The sequence below is a fragment of the Micropterus dolomieu genome, linkage group LG01, assembly GCF_021292245.1.
Source record: "Micropterus dolomieu isolate WLL.071019.BEF.003 ecotype Adirondacks linkage group LG01, ASM2129224v1, whole genome shotgun sequence".
In the NCBI taxonomy this organism is placed as follows: Eukaryota; Metazoa; Chordata; class Actinopteri; order Centrarchiformes; family Centrarchidae; genus Micropterus; species Micropterus dolomieu.
In genome coordinates, this window is record NC_060150.1 from 22,096,147 (window position 1) to 22,123,462 (window position 27,316).

The 27,316-nt window shown below is 39.0% G+C and overlaps 1 protein-coding gene across 5 annotated transcripts in view; it reads right to left on the minus strand.

Annotated features, from left to right (window-relative positions):
• LOC123978311 (cell adhesion molecule 1-like) overlaps positions 1–27,316 on the minus strand; it is a 57,297-nt gene that overhangs the window by 8,661 nt on the left and 21,320 nt on the right. For 4 of the 5 annotated variants that reach the window (XM_046061543.1, XM_046061522.1, XM_046061528.1 and 1 more), the window contains 5 exons: positions 24,610–24,747; positions 14,767–14,925; positions 13,187–13,283; positions 12,719–12,891; positions 3,713–3,763 (listed from right to left, as the gene is read on the minus strand). In XM_046061543.1, coding sequence (XP_045917499.1) covers positions 3,713–3,763; positions 12,719–12,891; positions 13,187–13,283; positions 14,767–14,925; positions 24,610–24,747 — 618 coding nt within the window. The remainder of the gene's footprint in view (positions 1–3,712; positions 3,764–12,718; positions 12,892–13,186; positions 13,284–14,766; positions 14,926–24,609; positions 24,748–27,316) is intronic. The other variant, XM_046061553.1, reaches the window with a different exon arrangement.

The following is a 27,316-nucleotide window of genomic DNA, read 5'->3' on the forward strand; positions in this document are numbered from 1 at the left end:
TTCTGCTTCATTTATACCAAAAGTCATGGTTCATTTTTCAGAAGCAGCTGCATAATACTGTGTTTAGTGTGATATGTCTCAATCAAGTATTTGGATCAGTGAGAAAGGTCCCACGTGTCAGTCAAGTCTTTTTCTTGATACAAGATGTCAATTTAAAGCTTGTTTTATTGTAACTAAACAATAAAAACACATGGAGAGAAACAAGGTCTGAAAACTTTCAAACTTGAAAAAATAAATGTTCCTATGAAAGGGTGACTTTACTCTCCCATGAGGTCTAAATACACACACACACACTGCATCTTTTAAGACACTGAAAGACCTGACAATATGAACTCTTGTGAAACTTTGTGAACATCAAACAGCATAGAACACAAACAACTGTGAGAATATATGCTTTAACGCGCCGTTTGCTCCCCCACCGCACAAAATTATATTTAGGCTTTGAACTGACGCTTGGGTTTGCAAGGCTAGAACAAGACGGAAAGAAAATCTACCAAGTAAATTTCTAGCATTTTGGAAATGAAATCCAATTTTCCTATCTATTATGAACCACAAAATGGGGGAGGAAGTGTGTTAACGTGATTTAGAAACCCCCCCCTGCATGTTTTCTTTTAAACTACAGAGGGGGGAAAGTGTGCCCACGTAGTACTTGCTGCTTATGTGGATTAGTGAGTGACAGAAATTTGAAAGCTTTATTCAGTAAGTTCCTCCCTGTCATAAATACACTGTAAAATACTCAGATCTAAGTGGAGCTATCAGACTATAGCACACAAATTACATTATTTAAAAGGTGCAATCTGTGATTCAGATGTAAAAAAAAATAGAAAATAAAAACAGGTCTCTTAATCCAACTACAGTACACAACAACTGTATGTTTTCTTTGTTTATTTTATTGGATCCCCATTAGTTTCTGCTATAGCAGTTTCTAATCTTCCCAGGGGCCACACATTAAAATGTCCAAATAAAACTATATAAAATATATGAAAAACAAAACTTTAGATAGATAAAACAAAGCAACTGATCTTAATACAACACAACCATCAATAATATCAAATTGTTCAAATCACCACATATGATACCGTATAAACAAAAGAACTGTAAAATGATACCCATTAATTAAAATAATACATAGCACAACTACATGACCATCCATAAAAGTCCTGAAAACTAGGACACCATCAGATAAGAAGACGCGCACATATTATCTGATTATTCATGATTTTCTTGCTTACATCTATAATGTGTGAGCAATGTGTGATTTTTTTTTAATCAAGAACTCAAACTCTTCAATCTACATTGAACAAAATTATAAACGCAACACTTGTTTTTGCCCCCATTCATCATGAGCTGAACTAACAGATCTAAGATTTTCTCTATATGCTCTAAAGTCCTTTTTCTCTTTAAATATTGTTCACAATATCAAGATGCTGATCAGACAGCATGAGTAGTGCACAGGTGTGCCTTAGGCTGGCCACAATAAAAGGCTACTCATAAATGTGCAGTTCCATCACACAGCACAATGCCACAGATGTTGCAAGTTTTGAGGGAGTGTGCAATTGGCATGCTGACTATAGGGATGTCCACCAGAGCTATTGCCCGTGAATTGAATGTTCATTTCTGATGCTCTGGATCGGCGTATATGATGGCGTGTTCCAGGTCCTGCCAATATCCAGCAACTTCGCACAGCCTTTCCACAGGCCACAATCAACAACCTGATCAACTCTATGCGAAGGAGATGTGTTGCACTGCGTGAGGCAAATGGTGGTCACACCCCGAACCACCCCAGTACAGTGAAACACATTTTCGAGTGGCCTTTTATTGTGGCCAGCCTAAGGCACACCTGTGCAATACCCATGCTGTCTGATCAGCATCTTGATATGCCACACCTGTGAGGTGGATGGATTATCTCGGCAAAGGAGAAGTGCTAAAGTCACTAACACAGATTTTGACAGATTCATGAACAATATTTGAGAGAAATAGGCCTTTTGTGTACATAGAGAAAGTCTTAGATCTTTGAGTTCAGCTCATGATGAATGGGGGCAAAAACAAAAGTGTTGCGTTTATAATTTTGTTCAATGTATATGTGGTGATAACTGAAATTTATGCATCCAAAAATGTACTGATTGGGCCTTTAAAATCAAGATCAAATACAGTAGTAGTTCAGTGGCCTATGATTATAACAGAAAATCGCAGCTGGTAGCGGCCGCTCAAATTCACACTCTGGTTATAATGAATGAATGAATAAGAAAATGCGCTGTATACTTTCTTATTGGTGAGGGGGAAATTCTATACTATGCTGTTATGCTAATTAAGGTAGTGCAAAGCAATCTACCGCAAGCCAGCTTACCATTGCCCCTGTGACAGGGTATTTAGAAGAGTAGTGAACTGCAAGAAAGCTCAATTACATCCTCACAGCATGTACTGCATAAATCATGGTAAATCCTCTTTCAAGCCTGTCGGAAATTACTGGAATGCTACAGCAGAAAACACGGAGACGACTGCATCAGTGCAACTCCGAGGAGAAGAGCTTAGGGAAAAAATGCAGAGTAATGCATACTTCTGCAAATGCAACTTCCTGTTCGAGTGAGCCACACCAAGAGAGAGTCAGAGAGCCGAAGTGAGGCTGTATCCATGCAGCAACTTTATGAAAGAGGGGATGAAAAGCAGGATTGAAGAACACGCAACGAAGAAGAACTCTTAGCGATCAGAGATTTTAAAAAACAAGACAGGAGACATCACAGACTACAGACTGTGCCATTTATGTGAATATTAACCATATTTTTAAAGAAATAAATCCATAATGCACAAACAAGCTGTTGAAAAGCCAATTGTTTGATATAATAAATGTATAAGTGAACGATATCTGAAAGCTGCCACATTAGAATATTGGCACTTTTGATGCAGTCTCACACTGAGTTTCAAACTTATTCTGTGCATGTTGCCCCTCCACATTTTCATGACTGTATGAATTGCAAACGGTCATGACAAAAGGGCCAAATTGCCGTATCTCTAGAGCAGCTATTGACGAACCGATCTATTCTTTAAGGATAGTTTTTTGTATTGAAATGTCACATTCTGGCATATCCAAATGTCAACTCCCAAGGTTGCCTCGCCATCTGTCTAGCTTTATTGGTGCTTTTGAAATAATAGCGATTTAAAAAAAAAAAAAAAGGTTAATATTTAAATACATTTCTGCAACAATCGAAGTATAAAATAGTGTGTACAGAAGATGCCAAAAGGTTGCTCTGCTATAAACACCGCAAATGAACTGCCTTTCACTCATTTCATATGTCTTTGCGAAAATAGTTATTGATGTTTTTTCTGGCTCGCAAAGATGAAATGTGACTGGCATTTGTAGGGGAGATGTAAAGAGCATTATAATATGATGGATGGGCTGGCTGAGATATAGCTGCAGATACTGATAAGATAGCAGAACAGCAAAGCAGAGTCTCTAGATTTTCTCAGATCAAACATGTGACTGCAAAGGGCCATGACAGGTGTCTCTGACAGCCCTGCGCTGCCTGTCCTCAATGTCACCTATCAGCAGCACTATCTGATTAAAACTGGCCATCCACAGTCTCTCTTAGCCTTAGGTACAAGCCCTTGTTCTTTCTCTCCCCAATCACCTGACCACACATGCATGCAAGCACCCACACACACACACAGACACACATGGTTGCTGTGCGGGACAGTAGTGGGGGGAATACAGTACCTTGCGTGTTGACTGGGTTGGTGGTGGGTGTGGGGCTAGTAGTGGGAGCATCTAGATGAAAAGAGTAAAAAAAATAAAGAACATGTATAAGAAATAAAGGAAGACAAGAGTAAAGAAATAGACAAAAGTCATTGAAGATGAGAAGCTATAGAAATTATAACAAGCTTCTTTAGCTTCTGTGGTGAGTTCATTTCTAAGAGTGTTTTTAGCTAAATGCTAACGCCAGCATGCTAACATAGCCACAATGGCAATGTTAACATACTGATGTTTAGCAGGTATAATGTGTACCATTGTCACCATGTTATGTTAGTGTGTTGGCAGACTAACATTTACAAATTAGCTGATGGAAATATCATTAGTTTTGCAGGTAGTTCAACCAAAGTATTGCACAACTTCAATATTTGACCTGATGATGGACTAGATGAATAGTTAAGGGATCTCCAAATTGTTACAATTCATCCTGAGGGCGACATGAAGGTATGAATCAAATTTCATGCCAATCAATCAAATACTGGACAATATATCAAATTTAATACTGGTAATGTCATTCTCAGCTACAAGAAATCAAGGGATCACCAAAGTCATTAGGATTTGTCACCTGGGAACCACGTACAAAATACTGTACCAATCCAGATGTTGTGATATTTCACTGGAAAACTGAAAACTTCGACTTGCTAGTGGTTTTGGAGGAGAAGTCATGGGATCACCAAAGTATGTCTGGACAAAATGTTATGGCAATCCATCCAATAGTTGAGTTATTTCACTAAAAACCAAAGATGTCAACCCTTAAAGGGAACTAATGGAAACGCCAGGGGATAACCCAAATCATTAGCCTATATCCTCTTGGAACAATTAATGTCTGTACAAAATGTCATGGCCATCCATCCAACAGTTGTTCAGATATTTCAGTCTGGATCAAAGGGGTGGACCGACTGACCTACAGACCAGCGCTGCCATCCACAGAGCAATGCCTCTAAAAAGACACTAATACCTCACCATGCTAGGGTTGTATTATATTTCATTATGGTAAGCTATTGTGTTCCTTTTTTGATACATTTTCTAATTAACTATGAATAATAATGTCTGGCAATCATGGAGAGGTATTGCCATTTTCCACAGTCTCTCTCAGTAATTAAGTCAAACTGCAAATTAAACCACTCTGGTGGTCTCCCGCTGCAGAACAGTAGAGCCCCGAGCAGCATCCTCTGCCCCACACTGTACTGATTAGACCTGTCACTAACCCCCAAACAAAATAATCAGAAAGACAAAATGGAGGGCAATTCAGGTATGCAATGGTACTAAGGAGCGCTGAAAGCTTCCTCATCAGGGGAATATCTGCCAGGCTGTGGTGCAGGGTAAAGATAGCACGACCCCTTGCTGTGGGAGAGTCGCAGCAGGAGAAATTGGCTGGCTGTCTCCATGCCTTTACTGTCTGTATTCCATCAAAAGACAGCAGTGGGGGACCACACACTCCCAAACTAATGATAAAACATCAAGGACAGCATAATGTTGCCGCCGGGGATGGAGTTTATGGCAGAGGTGGTGTTGATGGTGGTAGGGGGGTATCAGGGTATCAGGAAAAGATTCTCCTCTGACAGTATTTGAAGATGGGCGTATGCTAGATTTCTTTCCTTGTGACCGAAGGCAGTCTGATAGCTGAAATGTCAGTGTCTGGAAGAGGGAAATTGGCCATTCAGGGAAGAGGGTCTTCACAAAGGCCTGGATAGGATGTGGCACATATAATATCCAGGCGAACAAGAATTCTCCATGGGCAATTTCCAGGCTGGATGACTCTGGGCTCAGCATTATGAGGGCTGAAATATGAGTGTATTTTGGAGAGGCCATATTTTCAGGGAGCATTTGTATCAGTGAGGAATTTGATATGAGAAAATGTAACCATAAAGTGAAACAATGTAGGAGAAATTGTTTATCTATACCTGCTTAAACCTGTCTGCCAACACAACAGCAGGGAAGAGATTTTTTTCTTTTCTTTTGTCTTATTTGTTTTCTCCTGCTTAAATGTTACTTTTACATCAAGTTTTATATAGGGGTTCTTCAAAAACAAAGGGAACTGTCTGGAAAATAAGCCATTTTAGCTTGTTTTATATCATGAAAAATGAATCTACAAGCTGATGTGTTGAAAGTTGTTCCTCATGGTTTTGCACATTGTGAAAAACCAGTGTGATTCACAAGGACAGTTTTACAACAGCCTTTCATAAGAACAGGGAGACTCGTGAGTCCTGCCTACTCGTGTTATGTCAAAACCCTGATAAAACCCACATTTCCAGTGGCTTGTGAATCTTTGACTTCTTGTCCATGGATGATTTATAGGTCAAAGAGTCAACTGTGGGCTAAACCGTGGTGGTAAAGGCAGCGATGCTGTCTCGCCAACAGGCACTATGTGTGAGTTATAGCATCAGGTCACCTCTGAGAGAGAAAGGCCTCCCTCTGGCCAGCTGTCACACACCACACACCAGCCAGGGGGCACAATTCACATCCTGCTTACAGACACACCCTTGCACAGAACAGCATGACAAGCCTCTCTCAGCCTTTCGACCGGCCACATACAATACATGCACCACAATAGGACTTGATTTGACGTGGATTTACCTTGGCCTCACACCTGTATGGGCTGTCGCACAGTGAAAGGTCATTAGTCTTTTTGAAATAGGAAGAGCCCGAAGGACTAGCGCTGGCAGAGGTGGCAGCAGGATGAAAGAAAATTGATGGACAATCCTGCTTGGCTCTATGAACAATGCTCATAATAAAGCAATATGTATCAAGAACAAAACAACCCATTAAAAGAAATAGGCTGCATGCAGTTGACTAAACAAAAGGCATTTTTGATATGTTTGTGATGGCTTTAACTGGAGCAAGAGCTCATAAATTACACACAGAAAAAATGCCGGATAAGAGAAGCAAACGGTAATTTTGTGACCAAAGTTAGTGGGCTTTGTTAGTTAGTAGGATGAGAGTGCTGGATAATAGCTGCTGTGCGGTTTGAAATTGTGCGCTGCTGCTAAAAGCTACACAAAAATAGAACAAGGTTATCATGCTAAGACCAGTCAGTGTTGCAGAAGCACACGCTAATTAAGCCACTGTAGCAAGCATGATTAGTCTGGGACAACAAACCCTCACATGGACCACAACATGATTTTGTCTGGCATTAAATCCTCCAGAAAAGAGGAGTGGGAGTTGCAGACATAATTATATGCGGTTATGAGCACCTTTTTACCAATCTCCTGTGTCTCATTATAGCCAGCTGAAGTCATTGAGCTTCCAACGCTTGTACACCAGAGAAATGGTGTTTAATGGAAATTGGTAAAATATGTGGATAGGAAGTTACTAATTGAAGACATCGTGGCCAAAGGCACAAACATTGATAGCAAATACACTTTAGGCAGAAATGATAGGGTGTTTTTTCTGGACCAGAGAACATTTGCCTCCCATTGCTTTTCATTCATTCATGCAAGTGTTATGGGTACAGCATGAAGCAAATGATACATGAATTTGACAGCAGTAGATACACACACATCATGAGTTCTTAAATGCCCGCAGGCAATTCAGTGAAGACTTCGGAACTATTATAATATTATATTATTACTTTACAAATCTGTGTGTAAGAATAACAAACATGCTTTCCCTAAATTTTTAATTTTAAAAAAACACAATCTTGAGAGGAAACACAATTTCAAAGAAATTTTTACACAACAATTAAGAATTTAGTCGTGATAGTTTGAATAAGTCTGCATTGAGTGAGCTATTTGCCAGCATATGCTGTCCTTTTGTTTGGGAGTGATCATAATAGGCCCATTGGGAACAAGCAGATGTCATCATCTGCCTGGCAGAGCACGATGATGAATAACCATGCAGCGGCAGAGTTAAGAGAGTCACAGGAAACCTATGTCACAGTGACAAAGTCACATATGTCAGCTGGTGCAATAAACACATTTCAACAAACATCAACCAACCTACAGAACCGCTGAACATCAAACATCACAGATGATGTGAAAAATCTGTATATGTTCCATTACCTGCATGCAGGAGTTGTTTTCCCCATACAATTTCAAATATTTCAGCAATAAAAAAGTGGAATACCAGTGCTCCTCTGAGTGCTTTGTACCTGAGAGATTTGGATTAGTGAGATCCTACAGCGTTTGAAACCCCGTTTATTAAACATTCGTAAAACCCCACATGGGTTTCTCTCCTGAAAATTCAAAACATCAACATTCAGGAGGCAGTGATTTCACAAGTTTTTGAAGTTTCCAGGTGAAGAAATTCAGTCCCAGGTTACTGTCACAAAGCCAAAAAACTGCATTAGTCCTGCACCCACAACACTTCCTGTTTTTTCCCGACTCTGACAGGTTTTTTGACGCCTTTGCCCAAGATCTTGTCCCTCCATTAAAATCCGATTCACTGCTTGCCCTACAATTGGGTGAAATGGTGTGGACGTTAAAACCATTACAAATGCATTTATTTTCACAAATGCACATTTTCAGCAAGTGGCATACACATTTGCCAGCCAGACAAAAAAAAGTTACATTGCTGGTTTTTGACACACAGTTCATAGCTGTCAACACGACCTAAACAAGCAGATAATAATGAAAACAATGTCACCATTCCGAAACCTGCAATCGGCCACAATGAGCCCATTTCCAACAACAGTTTTGCTTTTAGCACAACAATCTGCACCTCAGCTCCTCTCCTGGGTCCGATCCCGCTGATTTGGGCACATGTTAGCTTTAAACATGAGTGTTGGTTTCAGTGGCCAAATATAACAATCATCATGCATCAATGTGCGATGAATCAGATGTAATGATGTGCTTTTGTACAATAGCATAACCCACCAGGGTTTGGATATTTTAAACAGAGACATAGCGGCCCTGTCTCTTTCTAGTGTGACAACGTTTGAATTGTGCATGGACAGATCAAACTGTTTCATTTAAAGTAGCATTTAGCTGTTGTCATTGTTCTCTGAACAGTATGATTCCTCACACCTGTCTGGACCTATCAACAAAATAAGCACACTAGTTTTGGTAATCCAGGGTTCTAAAAGTTACCATATCGGTGAAAGTTATTGGCATTGGTCCAAACAGTGAGCTTAGAACAATTTTGCCAGCTAAATAAAAATGCAAACATATAAATAGAAAGGATTATAGTAACAATTATAATCATAATAAATTAGATTATGTTTTTCTGATGCCATTAAAAGTTTTGTACAGAAGGAAGCATATAGTGTGAGGTTAATGCTGCGATGCACTAATTTTTCATAATCTAAAGATCCCCTACAGATATGTTTAAAGACATTAAAATACACTATTTTGAAAAATGTGTGTCTGATACGTGTTTTTTTCCACAAACAAGTGGACCGAGTAAAAAATTATAAAAATTACATCTACTCCCTCTCACTCATTAAATAATCCAGATTCTATGAATATGCAAATATTGGTAATATCAGTCCATTAGCAGTATACACTGTATGTGCACTGGAGGCTTCAGGGCTTGTTTAAGTTGCATACCGGACAATTATTGGCCTCCAAGATAGTTAGTCGTGCGTACTTGTCTCAAATTTAAGGTGAGCACAGAGAAACTTAGGCAGATGAATGAGAAAACAGCCTTCTACTGTCAAACTCTGAACATATATCATTCTGCACAAACATCTGACCGTAACAATATATAGTGAGTGGAGGAGGACTTCAAGTTTTGAGCCTCCTCAGTTATTCCATCTTGGATTTGCCATGATTCAAAACACTCTTAGATATAAATATTTTAGTCAGTTAGTTTGAGGGACAACCAAACCCTAATCTAACCCTAACATCAAGAAATATGACTAAATATTACATAAAGCCTTACAAACATCTGAGGCTTAACCTGCATTAAGTAAAAGATGCAGAAATACAATTTTCGTACATATTACTTGAGAGTCTATACAGAAGATTCACCCTATTCCTGGTTTCAGGTTTGGTCACTGGCAGGCAATGTTCTTGGCACACAGGCAGAAACAAATTGAAACTTGGGAGCGAAATATAAAATCCTCTTCTAAACAGCAGGGAGCAGGCACTCCAAGGAGAGAAAGCTAAACTTACCAACAATGGCTGCACCTGCTGCAAATTTATTTTCCCTTCGTCCTCATCACCCCTGCCAGCTACCAAAAAGTAGGAAATTAAGGTGTGTATACTGACGTCACGTTACATGATTCTAAATTGTGAAGTACTTCTCATTTTCAAAAAATCAGACAGTTACCTCCTGCTGTTCCTTCTCTGGGATTCAAGTGCAAAGATGCCTGGTGCACCTTTAAACAACACAATTTGTAAAAATGTTTGTAAAAACATGTTTCAGATTATGTGTGATGGCACACAAGTGAATTCACAGGCAATATACTTGCTTATTATATTTCTTATCTTTTATTACATTTTTTATGTATATGTTATATATATTGTGCTGTTTTAATTGTTGTATTGTGGATTGTGATGTGTGAAAACAAGGAAAACACAAAATATTGCTATTAGATGTAACATGACTAACAACCATGTTAAGGTTAAAAGACGAAACGTCTGCGAAGAGAGGTTCAGACCAAGGGGAACAAACTGTCTGCTGCATTTAAAGTCATGTCCTGGGAGAGATGGTCCCTCCATTGCCCTTTACTGGTTGGCTGCAGCACATTGAAATTCCACCCATTTCAATATAAGTCAACAGAACCAAAGCCCATCTTTATCGTGGAAATATGAGGTTGAATTTCTGCTATGAGACCCAAAAGTCATAGCCAATGGCAGAGTCATAGTCTGCTGTCTTATGATGCTTTTGTTTTTTTAAGGAGCAGTTTGAGATTGTCTTATTTATCTGTCTGTTAAATATGAAGCTACAATCGGAAGTCGGTTAGCTTAGAATGGAATAAAACTGGAAGCAGAGGGAACCAGTTAGGTAGGGGGTGAAACAAATAATGACATAATCGACAAAAATCAATGATGAAATTAGTTGTCAAAAAATGTAATAATCGATTAGTTCATGACGTTATCGGACCGTAGCGACACTGTCAGCTGGAGTGAAGTTAACAGTAAAGTTAGCAACATCGGTGATAGTATTAATACATTCATGACCTAAAAAGTGTGGGAGCATTCCACTCTTCACTCAGCCAAGAAGGTTGTGAACTGCAGCATTTGCAAAGCTGACCTTTCCTGGCATGGGGAATACCAGGTACGCTGGAGCATCTGAAAAGGAGGCACGTTAACGTTAATCTCTCTGGATGATGACGACTTGAATCGATAAGCTAGTTAGCAAGCTGGCTAACTTTATGTTAAAAGCCATGTTACTTTACTACTTCATTATTATTTACCCTATTGTAAATTCAGCTAATGTGATACATTAAGTTGTTCCTTTCTTTGTGAAGAAATATTGTCACTAGATATGCCTTGTTAACAGCAGATGAGCTGTATAGATCAGTGCATCGCACACCTTTGCACACACTGTTATTTCTCACTGTATATACCTGTTTTGTCCATGACAGGACTTTCTGTTGCTAGAGCAGAAAAGTTCACTAAAAGATAATTTTTTGAACGCAGGCTTTAGCTTATTATATTTATTGTTAAGTGGCACATTCTTAAAACAACGTCAAGCTTAGCGAAATAAGAGGCACTGAGCAATTTTGCGATTCATAATCCATATACTCAATTATTAGTTTTGATAATCGATAGATTATTTGACTATCAAAATAGTCGTTAGTTGCAGACCTATGGTTATATTTTGCCCTAAAATGCAATGTCATGGTTTCATTTGGGCAAAAAATTAATACTAGGTAGAGTCATCATATACTCTAAATACTGCATTGGGTAATCTTGTACAAAACACAAGGATAGCACATCACGACAACAATGAATTTTCTATTCTCAGACACAATATATCAGTGTGTCTGGTGGCTGCCTGTGCAAATCTGCTGGTAAAAGTTGAATAAAGGTCAACTCTGACCTCAAGTCAATTTATTCATAATATTATTTAAATTCATGTAACAGACGTGTTGACATATTGAAAATTCAGGGGCTAAACTGCAGTTGTAAATGAGAGAGATGGGTCTTAAGTCTAGATTTAAAGGGGAATTTTAAATATTAAAGTCTGTTTACACGTCTTGGGAAGTGGCTCAGAGGAGATAAATTGCCTCATGTGATGTCCCAGTATCTCTGGTTCTGCTGCATTGATTTTGATTCTTTTTGTTTTCAACTATCCATCATGAGTCCTAAAGTGGTATAGGAGTGTAATTCTAAATCAGAGGAGTTTTCTTTTTAAAGTGGCTATGGATGTGGTAGGCCTGACATTGAAGGGTAAACTGTTCCATGGAATGGGAGAAGCAACGGAAAAGGCCACCAGACCCGACCAGGAGATCGCACAGAAACAGGAAAGACACTCTTGAAATGTGCAAGCTGAATTTAAAAGAAGTGAATTTGGGGGGACGGCGGGTACATTCAACAAGAGTAAGTGTAATGTGACTGTATGTATTCAGGCTTGGTGCTTCTTCTGGGTCTGTTGAATTACTATTAAGTATATGGCAATATAGGCTGTTTTTCCATTTTCTACTCTGCTGCGCAAACTGTTGCTTCAAAAATAAAAATCTACCACATAAAATCTTCCTGGGTTTCTAACATGCCAGTCCAAAGTCATCAGTCACTTTATCCATTCCTTTCTACTCTGTATGGTTCAAACTCATCATGCATTAATAGTACAGCTGCAGCGCAAATCTTTCAACATAAATTCGGAGTTCTGTGGATTTGTCAACTGCAGCCACCTTCTGTGATTTTAAGCTCCCTGTTGCTCTCAATAATGTCTTACATCCATATATGTTTGAAATGTGATTCTGCTTGTTACACAACTACTGTAGTAAATCCTTTATAGTTCCAATACAATCCCTTGACTGCCAAAGCCATAAAACTTCCTTTATCAACACTACAGACTGAATCCTGGTGTTAAAGAGTGATGGAGGCATTTAAACATCAAGTACAATGAAGCATTAATACCTACCATATACATAGAGGATGTAGTCATCATAGGCCTCTCCTACAGCATTGGATGCCACGCAGCGATAGGTACCATTGTAGGACTTGTTGAGGTTCTCGATGTAGAGATCAGAGCCTGTGACCACAGCGTGAGGTGGCACATCCTCGTCTACTCTTAGCCAGTTGATCTGATGGGGACTGGAAAGCATAAATACCACACACATCACTCAGGCGCTGTCTATCCATGCTAGAAATCTGAAATAAAGGTCAAATCTGAGATCGTCTGAGGAGGGCTATCACCAGGCCCTGTCTAATGATGTGCTTTATACAGCATGCAAACAACTGGTAACATTTTAATGGTACAATGAAATGTGAAGGTTAAGGGGGTGCTCGGATTGTTGGAAAAAGCATATACAGTGGAAAGTAGGACACTTAATAGAAATTTCAATATGTTTTGAAGTGTTGAAGTATGTCCATCTGGGTGAATACTCACTGTGGTTTTCCTTCTGCGATACATGTCAAATCTAGATTGTCACCCTCTCTAGTTAAACCTTCAGGATATGTCACCACAATCTTCACTTCTGGTTTATCTGGAAAGAAAAGCAATGAGTATTTACAATACTCCAATGTCATAAGTTATAACAAAACTGCCCTTTTCCTCTTACCTACAGCCAAAGTACAACACTTCTAAATGAATCACCAAAAGTGAAACATAAACTATGATGAAATGATTATCCTGTGTGCTCAGACAGACATCCAGTCAGTCTACAGTACCTTACAGCAAAATGATTTTTTTCTTCTTATCAATGCTAGCCAAAGATTACCAAAATGTCAAGCGGTTCCAGTCAAGCTTTCTCTTTTTCCTTGAAAGGTCAGATAAAACAGTTGTCTACCTGAAAAAAAATTAATATTCCACACAGACTACAAAAGGGTACCTTAACCTTTCTTTGACGTTTAACAGTGTAAGGCAGCCTGTATTACCTCTTCAATCAATGCACCATTTAAAGAACACCTAAACATCATTTGACACCTGAGTAAAAGTATTTTTCCTGTTGTGACTGTATCCCATGGGCTAAGGCTGAAAGAATACCAGGACTGCATCATCCAAAGATAACAGACATACAATGTCTCTATGATCAGTTGGGCAAAGGATACACTGGGAGTACCTGGGACACCTACACCACACCCAACTGTGGTGTAGGTGTATATCAGTGTAAGTACAAAATATGACACCTGCCCACACTCAGCAATAATGTTGGGTTCAGGAGACTGATGCCATTCAACTCATAGAGGCCAATAAAGCAATGTTGCTCGCTTTTAAAATCTAGTGTGGATTTACTCTGGAAAGGAAAATTTTACAAGTGTAGCCATTGTGACTCTATGGGTCATACTAACGTTTCACCCACCACCTCATTGTAGAGAGTTGAATGAAGATGTAGATCCCTATGCCATAATGGCAATTCCAGGTGGCTACTTTCTGTCATTTAGTAGCCAAAGGTCAGATGAGACAAATTCTGTAGCCCCTACTCAACTGTCACGGATCATCATGACATTATCATGACACCGGATTCAGACTACATGATACCAGCCCGATAACACCCCAACCCAACAGATGGAGGGCGCCTGGAACAGAAATGGCCTTACAGAGGCAAGTGGTCTGTCTATTCTCTCCGTCAAGCCACTCCAAGAATTTATGACTATTATCTGAACCAATGACCATCTTAACAGACAAAAATATTATGTAGTCTGAAGCCAGCATGAGGTATATTTATAGATTTATCAATTTTCTCCAATCAGCATTAATGTGCCCTGAAGGACCCTGTAAACAGTAGACCCTGTAGGATCTTGGTTATTCTGCCTCAACTTTTACAAACTGTGATTATTATTATTAGTGGGTGGTACCTTTCAATCATCAGAAGTGTCTGCAGTAGTCAAATGACAACAAATTCCACAGCCCCACCAATAAGAAGTTACGCCAACATCTAGCCCAAGCAAGAGAAAATCTCTGGCGTTGTCTGTGAGGCCTTTGTTTAGTTGTGGGCATGAAAGAAACTACAGTTTTAGGTCACTCACATAGCACTTCCAAGTGTCTTTGAGCCAGGAGGTCCTTTACAGCTGGGTGGTCAATGATGCAGTCCACTGGCACTCCATCATCCTCTTTGGTGACAGAAAATCTTACCCGGCTGGTGGCAGTAAACATCCTGTCATATGTCTCCTCAACTGTTGTCTCCCCTAGAAAAACGTCACAAGCATAAGAGGTGAAAAAAGTTAACGGCTAAACAGCTCAAAAACAAATTTCCCATCCTGTAGCAGCGCCAACCTGCAGTGACCATAATGAGCAAATAGTCATAGCTATTAAGAGCACATTACCTGTCAAAGTGGAGTGCTTTTGAATGGCATTTACATTTAATTTATGATTCGGTGATGTGGTTCCCAAACGAGACTTTAGAGCATTCAGACGGGCCCAAGGCCTTCGATTCTGACTAGAGCAGTGAGGAGCGGCTGGGTCATATAAGCCTGATAATGAATGCACTGCAGCTTGAGGGTTGAGCATTGTTGGGGCTAACCCTGCAGTAATCTGCTGCCCACAAGGCCCTGGGCTGTCAGAGGGGCATTCATTTAGAGAGCATTACAATGCCACAGGGGCATCGCATTAGCTGCAGTGCTGAGTGTGATGGTTTACTTGCACGTAATGAAGTGAGGAAATAATTACAGCCCCACTCTGACCTGCAGCACACTTCCATTTCAGCCTTGTCACAGGGGAGCCCAGCTGGACTCATGGAGGGCAAAACACTGTTGTTCCACAGTTGATGATCACCAATACACACATATGTGGCCTCCTGATGGATATTAACCCCGTGTAACACACACCCACCCACCAACCCAAGACCTGCCTGCATAAAATTTAAAGTACCGGGTCTGGTCAGTGGTCAATGCGCTTGAGGGGCATTAAACTTGACCACTCTGCCAACTGCGGTGAGAGAACAGGCTGTTTGAAAAGCTCACTGACCATTAGAGAAGAGCAAGTAAGTAATAATAGTAACATAATGATGAACAGCAGGAATAAAAAGTGTGGCTGCGTGATGAGAATGCTTAGAAAATAAATGGCTTTGATTTAGGAACAGTGATTATCTTGTTATTTTGCTGCAGAAGCACTGACTGGTATTCACTGACATTTAAACCCTTAACATACAGATTATAGAACACATAATGTCTGTTATAAATGTCTTTGCCCCCATAAGTTGTTAACTATAGCCTATATCTAAGTGATTTGACTTCACTCTAAAAAACTCTGCAGGCATTAACGTGACACACTGCAAATTAGTTAATCCCAACCATCTTTAGTTAAAGGAGCGTGCTGTGATCAGTGGTAATACTCACAGAACAATGCCCTCTTGTTCCTCGCCAAATAACAACACAGATTTAAGAGCTCCATTTTCATCATGCAATCACAAAGCCTAAAGCACCGCACTAGGTCACATTTGTAAGGTCAATGAGGGCGTTTCCAAGCACACCCGCCCTGTGCGTCCAAACAGTGGGGTGAAGTGGAATATCAATTGGAGGGGTGTGATGATGAGTCATTATCCTCTCAGCCAGTCACAATAATTGTCTCATACCAATCACAGAGCCACATTACTGAAATGGCTCAGGAAAAGATGGCACAGAGCAAATGTGGTAGGTTGGATGAAATGTTTAAATCACAATACTAATATGGATATTTTCCAAATATCTGTGTATCATGAAATGGCAAGTGTGTAGAGAATCACACAAAAAATAATCATAGTGATTCAAAGCATTGAATAGTGTTCCACTGTTATGTATAAAATGCAAATTATATATATATATATTCACTCTCCTCGTTTACTCCTCTCACAGAGAGCGAAGCATCAGAACTCTTGACCCGTAGCCGTCCAACTACATGCCCACTGGACCCGATTCCTACGAATCTCCTCCAAGCCATATCTCCTACCGTGGTCCCGACAATCCCTCATGTGATAAATACTTCTCTGGCTTCAGGAACCTTCCTGACCACTTTCAAAAGGGCCCGGGTTACACCCTTGTTCAAAAAGCCCTCACTTGACCCAACTCAAGTTGAGAACTATCGATCAGGTTATTTCTCGCCTCGACTATTGCTATGCCCTCCAAGCAGGTCTTCCAGCTTGTGCAGTGAAACCCTTACAAATGGTTCAGAATGCAGCAGCACGTCTGGTTTTTGATCAGCCCAAAAAGACTCATGTCACTCCATTACTCAGGGACCTCCACTGGCTCCCCGTGGCCTCCAGAATCAAATTCAAGTAACAAATGCTTGCATACAGAGTGACTACTAGGTCTGCACCCATCTACCTAAACTCCATAATACAAACTTACGTTCCTTCTCAGCCGCTACGCTCCTCCAACGAACGCCGCCTGGCTATGCCATCCCTTCACACAAAGCAATCCCAGTCCCTGCTATTCTCATCTGTGACACCACGATGGTGGAACGAGCTTCCACACGCCATCAGAGCAGTGGCGTCCCTTTCTAACTTCAAGACGTTCTTGAAAACTCATCACTTCCGAGAACACTTCCTCTTATAACACCTCTAATTCCTAACCTCTAACATGCACGTCCTGTGCTCTTCTTCTTATATCCCCTACAATGATCTTGTATTGATTGCACTTTTTTGTTTTGATTGCACTTTTTATTAACTCTTACTTCCTTCCCTAGGTATTTACCCCATTGATGTACCATGAGCTCTTACTAGTACTTATTGCTGCTCTTACTAGTATGTATTGTCAGTTGTAGATCTGTATTTGATGCTCTGTTGATGCTTGTATGTTGTTCCTCAAATGTAAGTCGCTTTGGCTAAAAGCCAAATGAGTAAATGTAAAAATGTAAATATATATATATATATATCTGTCAAACAAAAACTTTAAGGGAAGAACATTTAACTAATAAGACATCACCATGAAAACTTCTGCAGTTGATTTCTTACAATAAGACAATCATTTTTTGTGTTACAAGTTTTCTGAAATGTTAAATTTAGATATGCAAATGAGAAAAAGATTAGCTAATTTGCATACAAATGAAATAAGAACATTGGACAAAGCCAGGTTCAAAATTCTTGTTTCATTTTAGTGAAATATTAAAGATTTTTTCAGATGAAATTTTCGATATATCTTTTTATCACTCCAAAACCAGGAAATACTGTCAACATTTTCACCATTTATTTTAGGAATAAAATTTTCTATAAATCAGGCTATGTGGCATGAGAAAAAACTAATTTTTGAGAAAACAGCTTGTGTATTGTTTTTATATATAATTACATTTTGCAAGACACTGCAGGTGTATGGGATAAACATTTTTAACTTCTTCAGTTCATTGCTTATATTAAGACACTTTTATATTACAAGTTATCTGAAATGGTATGTTTATATATGCAAATGAGGCATCCAATTAAGTGTTTTTACAGAAAAGAAATCTGAACTAATATAAACACCTAAATGTGTATTTTGGATGTTTGACAGATGGTGTAGAACCAGATGTCATGGAAGCAAAATATTATAATCTTTGGTGTCAAACTCATCCCAATGTGTTGCAATGCCGCAAAGCTGTGACTGAGTGAACATCTGAGGTTGACTGAGCTGAGGTAAGAAAGTTTGATAAATTAAATATAAGACAAGAAGTGGTCCAACTGACCATATGGAGTTGTTCTGTGTGCTTGAGCTGCACAAACAAGAACGAGAGAGATGCGTCAATAAAATAAGCTATTTAGCTATATAAGGCACCTTTCGCTGAAACATGGTAAACTTTTCATGAAGTCGATGCACGTGTCAATGTCAAGCGAGAGAGCTCATGTGGAGAGAGGGAATGTGAATACGGACAGTGTCAATGTGATGTAAACATTTTCTTTTATCATGAAGCCTCTGTAATACTCTGCAGATTTTGAGTTTATCAGTGAAGTGTATGAATTACACTGCAGACTGGAGTCTCTCAGTGACAGAGAGATGCCCCTCTATGAAACATTTCTCTCTCGTCCAGGGGCTTTCTCTCAGCCTCCATGTTGATTAGTTCTCATGCATTACTTCCGTGTTGTTGACTTTGTAGTTGCTGTGGCTGCTTTGACAGTTCAAGTCTGCTGTCTGCTGTACTATAAAACATTCTGCAATTGTTAGATATAATGTGTCCTGGCCATTCAAATGGATACAAAATACATGAATATAGTGCACCATTTAGTATGTGTGTGTTAGTGTCATCATTATACAGACTGACCTTCTGTTACCACCCCAAACTGTGACTGACTGAAAGTTTCCCTGATGAAGGGTTATAATTGTTGACAACCTTTGTAAATTAGATTAAATTCATCATTAATCCTTAAGAGAAACTCAGAATTTCCCTGGACTTGCCACCCTGACATTTGTCCTTGACATGGCATGCATATTTTTAGTAATAAGACATATATCATGTTATTCAACAAAACCCATTTTGTTTGAATACATTTTCACTACATTATAATGGTATATATTATTTCATGTTTTGGCATCTCAAACCCCCAAAATGTCAGGTGGTGCAACCGTCTGTGCAAATAAACAGATTTTGAAAAGATTTTAAATTGTGTTTTAAGGATAATAATTTCAAAATAAAATACTGTGGCAAGATTTTTTAAAGAGGTGGTAAAGCACTGCTCTGAAAACAGCTTGTTTGTAGTCCAGCCGTTTCTCGTCCTTCACTGTGACGTCACAATGAAAACGCGTCATAAAGCTTGCCAAGCGGCTAGCGGGGTCAGGCACGCCCTCAAACCAAGCTAGTCTGAGCGGAGGCCCTTTGATTTTAGTTAAGCCCCTTTTCCACTGCACAGTACCAGCTCGACTTGGCTCGACTAGCCTTTGTTTGGTTTTCCATTGTAGAAATGTTGTACCTGTACCTGCTTCCGGGTACTTTTTTTCGTATCACCTCACCTCCGTTGAGGTTCCAAGTGAGCTGAGGGAAACTAAAATGTTACGTGAAAACACGACAGACTCCTCATTGGTCAGAGAGAATATTCACTATTAACTGCATCATCATTGCGTGTGCCAGACAGAGGCCAGCAACAGAAAGTTTTATATTTTACAGTATGTAATTTCATCACTAAATCCACTTCTGAGAAGTTTTGAGGTGAGAAATCAACTGTGTAGATTTTGAATATTGACAGTTTTACGAGAAGTGATGGCAGAACAAAAATGTGCTTGAATATTTTCGGAGTTGAGGAGCTCCGCAAGGTGCTGCGGGGGTTGCCTGTGCCAACCCGCGGGAGGAGCTTGCGAGGCCGGCCAGCCGCCCGCTCACAGAGCCCTCTGCTCCCGCGGTCACACAGACCGCTGCAGCAACGGCAGAGGAAAACACAGCTGGAAGGTTTTCATACCGCTTATCTGTCTTTACATTCTGAGTAATGTTGGAAAGTTTTAACTTAAAGTATGCTTTATTATTTGTGAATTATATTTAAAATAAAAACGGTAATGTAACTTCACAGACTGTTCAAGTGCGGAGTTGTTGTAAACGTTGGCTAACACAGCTAAAGTTATAGCTATAATGCTAATGTTACACCCGATGTGAAAGCTACTGTTCAAATTATTTGGCCAATTTTTATGTAAAATTGAGTTGAAATATGGTGATTTTTGTAGTGGTTTATTGTAAAATGTGGAACAATGGTGTTGTGGAGTGGTAATAACTTATACCATCTGCTAGGTTATAGTCGCAGTCTGAAGCGGCTATGATTTGGGTCACATTACCTTGTTTCTTACAACCCGCCCTTCTCTGCTTCTGATTGGCTAGTAGTCTGCGAATGTGCAACTCCCAACAAAGATTTTGTACATGCGGGTTATGTTTCATAACCCGCAAATATTGCTTCAGAAGAGCTACGTTCAATACTACCAATTTAATGAGGCACCTAAAAAAGTGAGTTCACTCAGGTAACTCAGGCATTTGGATGCACTGAAGCAACACACAAACACACACTGGAAGATACTTTTAAGGATAGAGAAATGTAATTTAATGTAGCCAAACTGAAGTGTGCACTGTGCAATTGTATTATCTAGTGAAATACAAGTATCGGATAAGCTCAGTCATGTTTTCCCTGCACGATGTACAGTCATTTACTGTTTTTGCACATTACATGCCCTCGATGGCCGAATTTATTTACGCACAACACTAAAATTACAGCTGATTTTGTGCAAAAAAACCTGCATTGCTTGCATGCAGTGTTAAAGAGACTTTGCAAGATTGCACCACCCTGCCTTGTACTACCTTGTCTGTATGAAAGTCCCGTGATGCTGTGTCTCTCATTTGACCACTGCACCATGCAAAATACCAAAGGGACAGGCAAAACACATTTCAAGGGCAGGAAAATAGCATTGCTTGCACTCGTCTCAGCTCTCTCATCTCATTAATTTGACTTCTAGTATGAATTATTTTTGGTTATGATTCTTCTTACAAAATCATTTTAACATAACAGTTGGCAAACTTCTGAAAGTTCAGAGTCATGTTTTGAAGATCAGACTCATACTGACGAAGCCATTATCAATGTACGGTCCAACCAACGCTTGTCAATTATCAGTGTCATCCAAACCCAGATGAGGAAAACAACTGTGGATCAGGTCGTGAAAGGACTCGAATTTGAATGCAGAGGAGATTTGAGTGTTGCAGCAGAGATGTCAAATCAAATGCTCTTGTGAGTATCAACCACTGATCAATCCCAGCGCAATCAAGCATAGCCTCTTCTCAGGGTGACATTTTCTTTCAGTCATTTTCTAACCCGGGTCTGCTGCCTGCCAACATGCTGAAAAGCAGCCACTGATCAAGCTGTTTAAACACTATAACGTAGCAGTGGTATTGCCATTAGTGAAGCAGGCTACAGTTAAGATAAAGTAGGTGCTAAACTCACTCTACACTCTACATCTGTATGGTATAACAATTACAATTACAAGTTAATTTTAATTAACAAGCCGTCCTTTATAGAGGTTTTATACACTATAATAAACGGCTTTATTAATAGTTAAAAAATAATTTGCTAATCATTTACAGATACGTTATAAACAATTAATAGGCACATTATACATTTATTTATGAATTATTAGTGTGCATTGTCCCTGTTAAATAAACCTGAAATAAAAAAAAAAACAACAACTTTCTTTTGACATTAATTAAATTAGTTAGCGCTGGAGGATTTTTATAACCTGGAGACCTACATGTTGTTCTTATTGGCATATCTGTAAATGATTAGTAAATTATTTATTAGCTACTAATAAAACCATGAATTACAGCATAAAGCCTCTATAGATGGCGCCTTATTAGGGAAGTTGTATCAATATTAGTTTTAAAAACTTAACACTGATTTATTTACATTAGTTACAAAAGCAGCTCTTATAATGTATTGTCATTAACTAACTTGATATCTATCCAGCTTTCAACCTTATCTTTATTCTTTTATTCAGTGTATTTGTTTATACTTGCAGTCTTTCCTACTTTCTATTGCAACTGCTGTTCAACTTTCTCTCAGGATTATCTTATATTGCACAGCCATTTCACTGAAGAAAAGGCTGAGACACTGTCAAAAGCTTAGAAAAAAGTGGGTTTCTGAGCCTTGAGTTTATAATATTTATTCACAAATATAAGTCCCTGAGGTCAAGAGACAAACTATTCTTAAGCTCTTGTAATTTTCAAACATATACAATTAAAAGAGTAAAAAAGTAAATAAAGCTTTTATTTGATCTGTTAGGAGGTTCCCAAAAGATCTTTTACTGAATACTGATAGCCTGGCTTTGCCAGACCTTTTCATAAATTAGTCTGGATCCTCTCTGTTAATTTTTGTTTTCTAAAGGGCGTTATCAACTGTCACAGACCAAAATGCCTCTGGATGCAATTGGATAGACGTACAGCCAATCAGAGCAATATAATGTGAACAGCGAGGCCAGTTTTACTGTCAGAAGCACGGCAAAAACATCTTTCTTATAAAGAAAAGCTTTAAGTACAGTTATTGGATCTTCGTTTAGAGGTAATATACCATCCAGTAAATTTAATACTGATGCAATAGTGGCTGTAACAGAACTCTGTACACCAGCAGCAGCCATTTTGGTTGTTTACAAAAATGTCTCAACGGCGCTCCTCTGTCAGTCAATGTATCAAACCCACCCCATATTAGATAAATGGTTGTGACTGGCCTGACTGGATCCAGGACAGGTGGAAATCTGTCTGAATGGGTGGGGGGCCAGATATATCTGCCAGAGCAAATGAAACATGGGCAGATTTGTCTAGTTCCCAAGCTCGATTGTTACCATAATACAAAATCTTTTTAAATCAACTTTGAAATGGCAGCTTTAATGGTGGAGTGCATCCTATAGAAGTGTTTGTAAAAAGCATGACATTTCTAGCTGTTTCCACCAATTAAAATCGAAATATTTCTAATTTTAAAAAATTGAAAAACAAGGTCTACTAACGTTTCAAAAATCTGATTAAACCTCCTGCACGCAGCTTCACATACAAATTTTAAAACACATAATTTAAATCCGTCTGTCCGATTTGAACATCCTCCTGTGCTTTAGCAGCCGCAGCAGCAGCTGAGCACCAGGCACCACTACATTTAAATAATATTGCAGCTGTCATTTATGCTAACAAGCATTTTGCCACCTTGTGTGTTGAGTCTCTCTCTCAGGCCATCACTCCCCTACCTGCCAGCATGATAAATGGTTGCAAAACCAATTCGACCAATTTGAAAGTGTGTTTAAATTAGCTGGCAGACGTCTTGCCTGCACACAGACGTAAGACAACCATGATCACAGAGATTCTATAAAGTAGAATTCTGTAAAGTGCAGTGGCTAATGAATTGTTTAGGACGTCCATAATGACTAGTGATTTGTGTTTCCTGGGGTACAGGAGGACATGACTCTCTGGCTCTTTTTATGTATCCACTGCCACTATGGATTAGCCCTGCTCAGCATGTCAGTGGCATTTCGCTGATCTAACCATCCTGTTGTCTCTCCCTCCCCTACACAACACTTGACAACTCATAAACAGAAATTGACTTCGACTCCTGTAGGGAACACTGGAGGCACAGATGGCATTTAGCTTCAGATTCGCTCTTGTCTAAATATTTCATCTCTCAACAAGCCAAATGAATCCTCTCCATTCTAATACATATATAATTTGACAACAAGCCCAGAGATATCCACTCTGTGTAAATACAATATGACTAAAATGAATATCCCCTCTTTGCTGTACAATACGTACCTAATGAATAATTGATGACCCCTAATCATAACTGAGAGGTAATAAGGAATTCTCCCCACCCCAGATTATATACCCCTCTCTGCAACAGCCTACAGCTGGCTGAAAGGCACTGAAATGAAGGGGAAATGTGCAGATATGAGCTCATAACCATGTTGACTATGTATAGATTGTTTAAAGAAAGGCTGTCTAGTCTTAAAAACATAGAAATCAATCAGCAGTCGAGGTGTAACTAAATGTGATCAGTAAATATTTATGCTATTTTAAATCTTAACACGCATCTCTGAAATCAAAATTACAGTGTGAAAATGCCTTTAAGGCAAATGCTTTGTAAAATGTAAAAAACATGATCCTGGATTACAGCTCTTGCAGTTGTGTGTGCATAGTTTGGTCATTACATGCTGTAGCTGAGCAAGCAGTCAAGCAAATGGACAGGGGATTTCACACACTAGCAAAAAGGTAGAAAGAAAGAAAGAATGCACTGCCAGGCATAATTATCTTCCATTGTACTTCCTATACATGTCAGTAACATACTGTAATGAGTCCAACACACATTAATGTTTTAGAGGAGAACTACATTTTGTTCGCAGAGGAAGCACCTCCAGAGACTGGGACTTATAGGGAAGTGGACAGTCCTGGGGCATGTGAAGCAAACCGAGGGAGGCTGTTATTCTACTGACCTGTCAGTTCTTCCTCCCCTTTCATCCATCTGATGGAGGCAGCTGGCTTGCTGCCCATGGCTGTGCAGGTGAGCTCCGTCTCGTTTCCCTCGCTGACCAGGTCCTCTCGGCTCTCAATGATTGGGCTGCCTGGTGGGACTGAACCACAGCAACAGTTGGAGACACCAGCATGACAACATTTATATATATATATATATATATATATATATATATATACACACACACAACATTTGTTAACACTTAAGGGAACAAAATACATGTTTAAAGTTCTTGCCATAAAGAAATCACTATGAGTTTGTGTTAATACTTAACACTTAATTGATCATCAATGAATCAATGTTACAGGTACTACATATATTCATTTATATGCTACCAAAGAAGGTGGAATCTGCTTACATAAATTTGTTTCAGAAACATGCATTGATCAGCCTCTCTGAAAGCAAAACCTGTTCATACTCAATCTTAGTGACTAAGTATCATAGTGACTAAGTATCATTTGCAAAATAGTATCATCAGTGACGTTATTGGGTAGCTGTTTTTTAAGCTTTAACATGTCTGCCCATTTCCCCCTGACTTTACAACTGGCAACTAGCTTCTAAATGAGACATAAACAAGCTTGTACAAAAACTTGTAGTATGTTTGCATCTTACTAACAGTTTGATGAAAAGCTACGTACATATTTCTGTAAGAACAGGTGCTGTTCTGATCAACTGCATGAATCTGAAATGTAATTTTCTATGTAACTGGATTCTAGCCACAGCCAGCTAGCTAGCTAGCTAACATACAGGCAGTAACCTAGAGAGGGAAAGAGCTGAGGGAGGCAGCTAAGGAGCTAACTTTGAAAAGCTGGATTCAGACTTCCAGCAGGTAAGGCATTATGATAGAAATGTCAAGAAACCATTTCCAACATAATTTATTTAATGAGAAGTATAGGCGTATTGTCTCAGAAGCATTTTTTAAAGTTGGAAGTAAGCTAATTACAATCTAAAAACAAATATTTAAATCAATGATAAATACACAGTATATCCGTGCATAGTATTGTGAAATAGTTTTAGTGCTTTTTTGTAGGGGGCTAACCCCAAAAGCTCCAGAGAGCATTTGAGAGTCTGGTCATCAAGTAAAATACTTGTAATAGCTACAGGGAAACATGGGTCTAAAATATGTTGTTGTAAAATCATATGACATTTTGTCATTGTTCTGTATTTTAGTGCATTTTTTACATACAAAACTAGTCATAGCCTACTCCAGTCTAATTCCTGGGATTCACCAGGAAGCATTGAGTCAAGCCACTGTCAGCATAATTTGGGAATTTAAATGATTTTAATTGTTGAACTAGCAAAGTACTTGCTATCTTAAATAGTAGTTCTACCATGCCCAAGCAATTCTGAATGGAAAATGCTGTGGAGAATGGTATTCTTAATTCTGATTCTATTAATTAAATTTAAGATGAAGCGCAGCCACAAGGCTCCAGACCAACGAGTGAGGTAGAGCATGCTGAGCATCAGGAGACACATCAGACAGGTACATATGTGGGTGTTAATGGCAGAGTGTGAGAGAGTTACTATAAAGGGTCATACCAGTAAGAATGGGATAAAAGGAAAGATAGATGCTGTGGACAATGCAGCATCAAAACACAAATGCTTTGTTAAAGTGCTATAGAAATACAATGGAATTGGTTTGAAAAGAAAGATGGCATTTTCTCAGACACTGTCTTTATATTATTATCTCTGTAAATTTCCTAGACAGAAATGTTTGTTATAGAGTCCAGACATTCCGTGGTATTCATTCATGGATATATGAGTATATTAAATTTCCAATGGCTTAAATGAGCAAAATCTACTCTTAAATCTTTACTTAATGTACGCAATATCAACTCATAATCATCTTTCAAAAATTTATGTTTGAAGGTTGAATATGGTATTTTTCTCAAAGTTTGAATGCTTTACATACTGTAGCTTCTGCTGTCTGTAACAACAATTTAATGTAGGACCACTGTGCCATGGTGAAATGATGTGACCATCAGTTGATAGATGACTCAAAATGCAAAATCATATTTTTGTTTAAACTAGTTACAAGAAGCCAGGTTAGTGCAACAGCCCCTTCAAAAGTTCTGTGCATGTCCCTGATTCCAGCTAATTTGGCAGCATAATTTAATGTATGACGTAACTGTGAGCTAACAACTGTGAGGCTGTACTTAGGTACAGCGGTGCTTTGAGCTAAATCCTAATGTCAGCATGCTAACATGCAACTTAAAGAGCAATTTAAAATGCCATGAGTCATGCATTAGTTATGCATTACCTTATTATAAAGTGTTACCTAAAAGTCTATGCCAATTTTATATAAGTATATGTCATTATATCCTATTAATCATCATACATCCTATTAAATGGGTTTACACAAAATAGGATAAGGCACAGTTGTCCCATGTCCCTTGCACTAGTCATCACAGCAAACTTGCTAAACTCCAGTTACTTGAAAGTCAGTGGGGTGTTTATTTCAAGGACTCTTCAATGCAGCCCTTGGTTCAGAAATACTGCAGCTAGGTTTCAATTGTACAACTAGAGTAATTACTTTAAAGTGCTTTTAATTCCTTTCAATCCCCCAGGATGTCTGCATGTATAATAAAGCTTAACTAGAGTAATTTCACTCCAAAGCATCAAAGTGTGGCACAGCTGACTCTCAATAGGGAATCGTTTGGAGCAGCCAA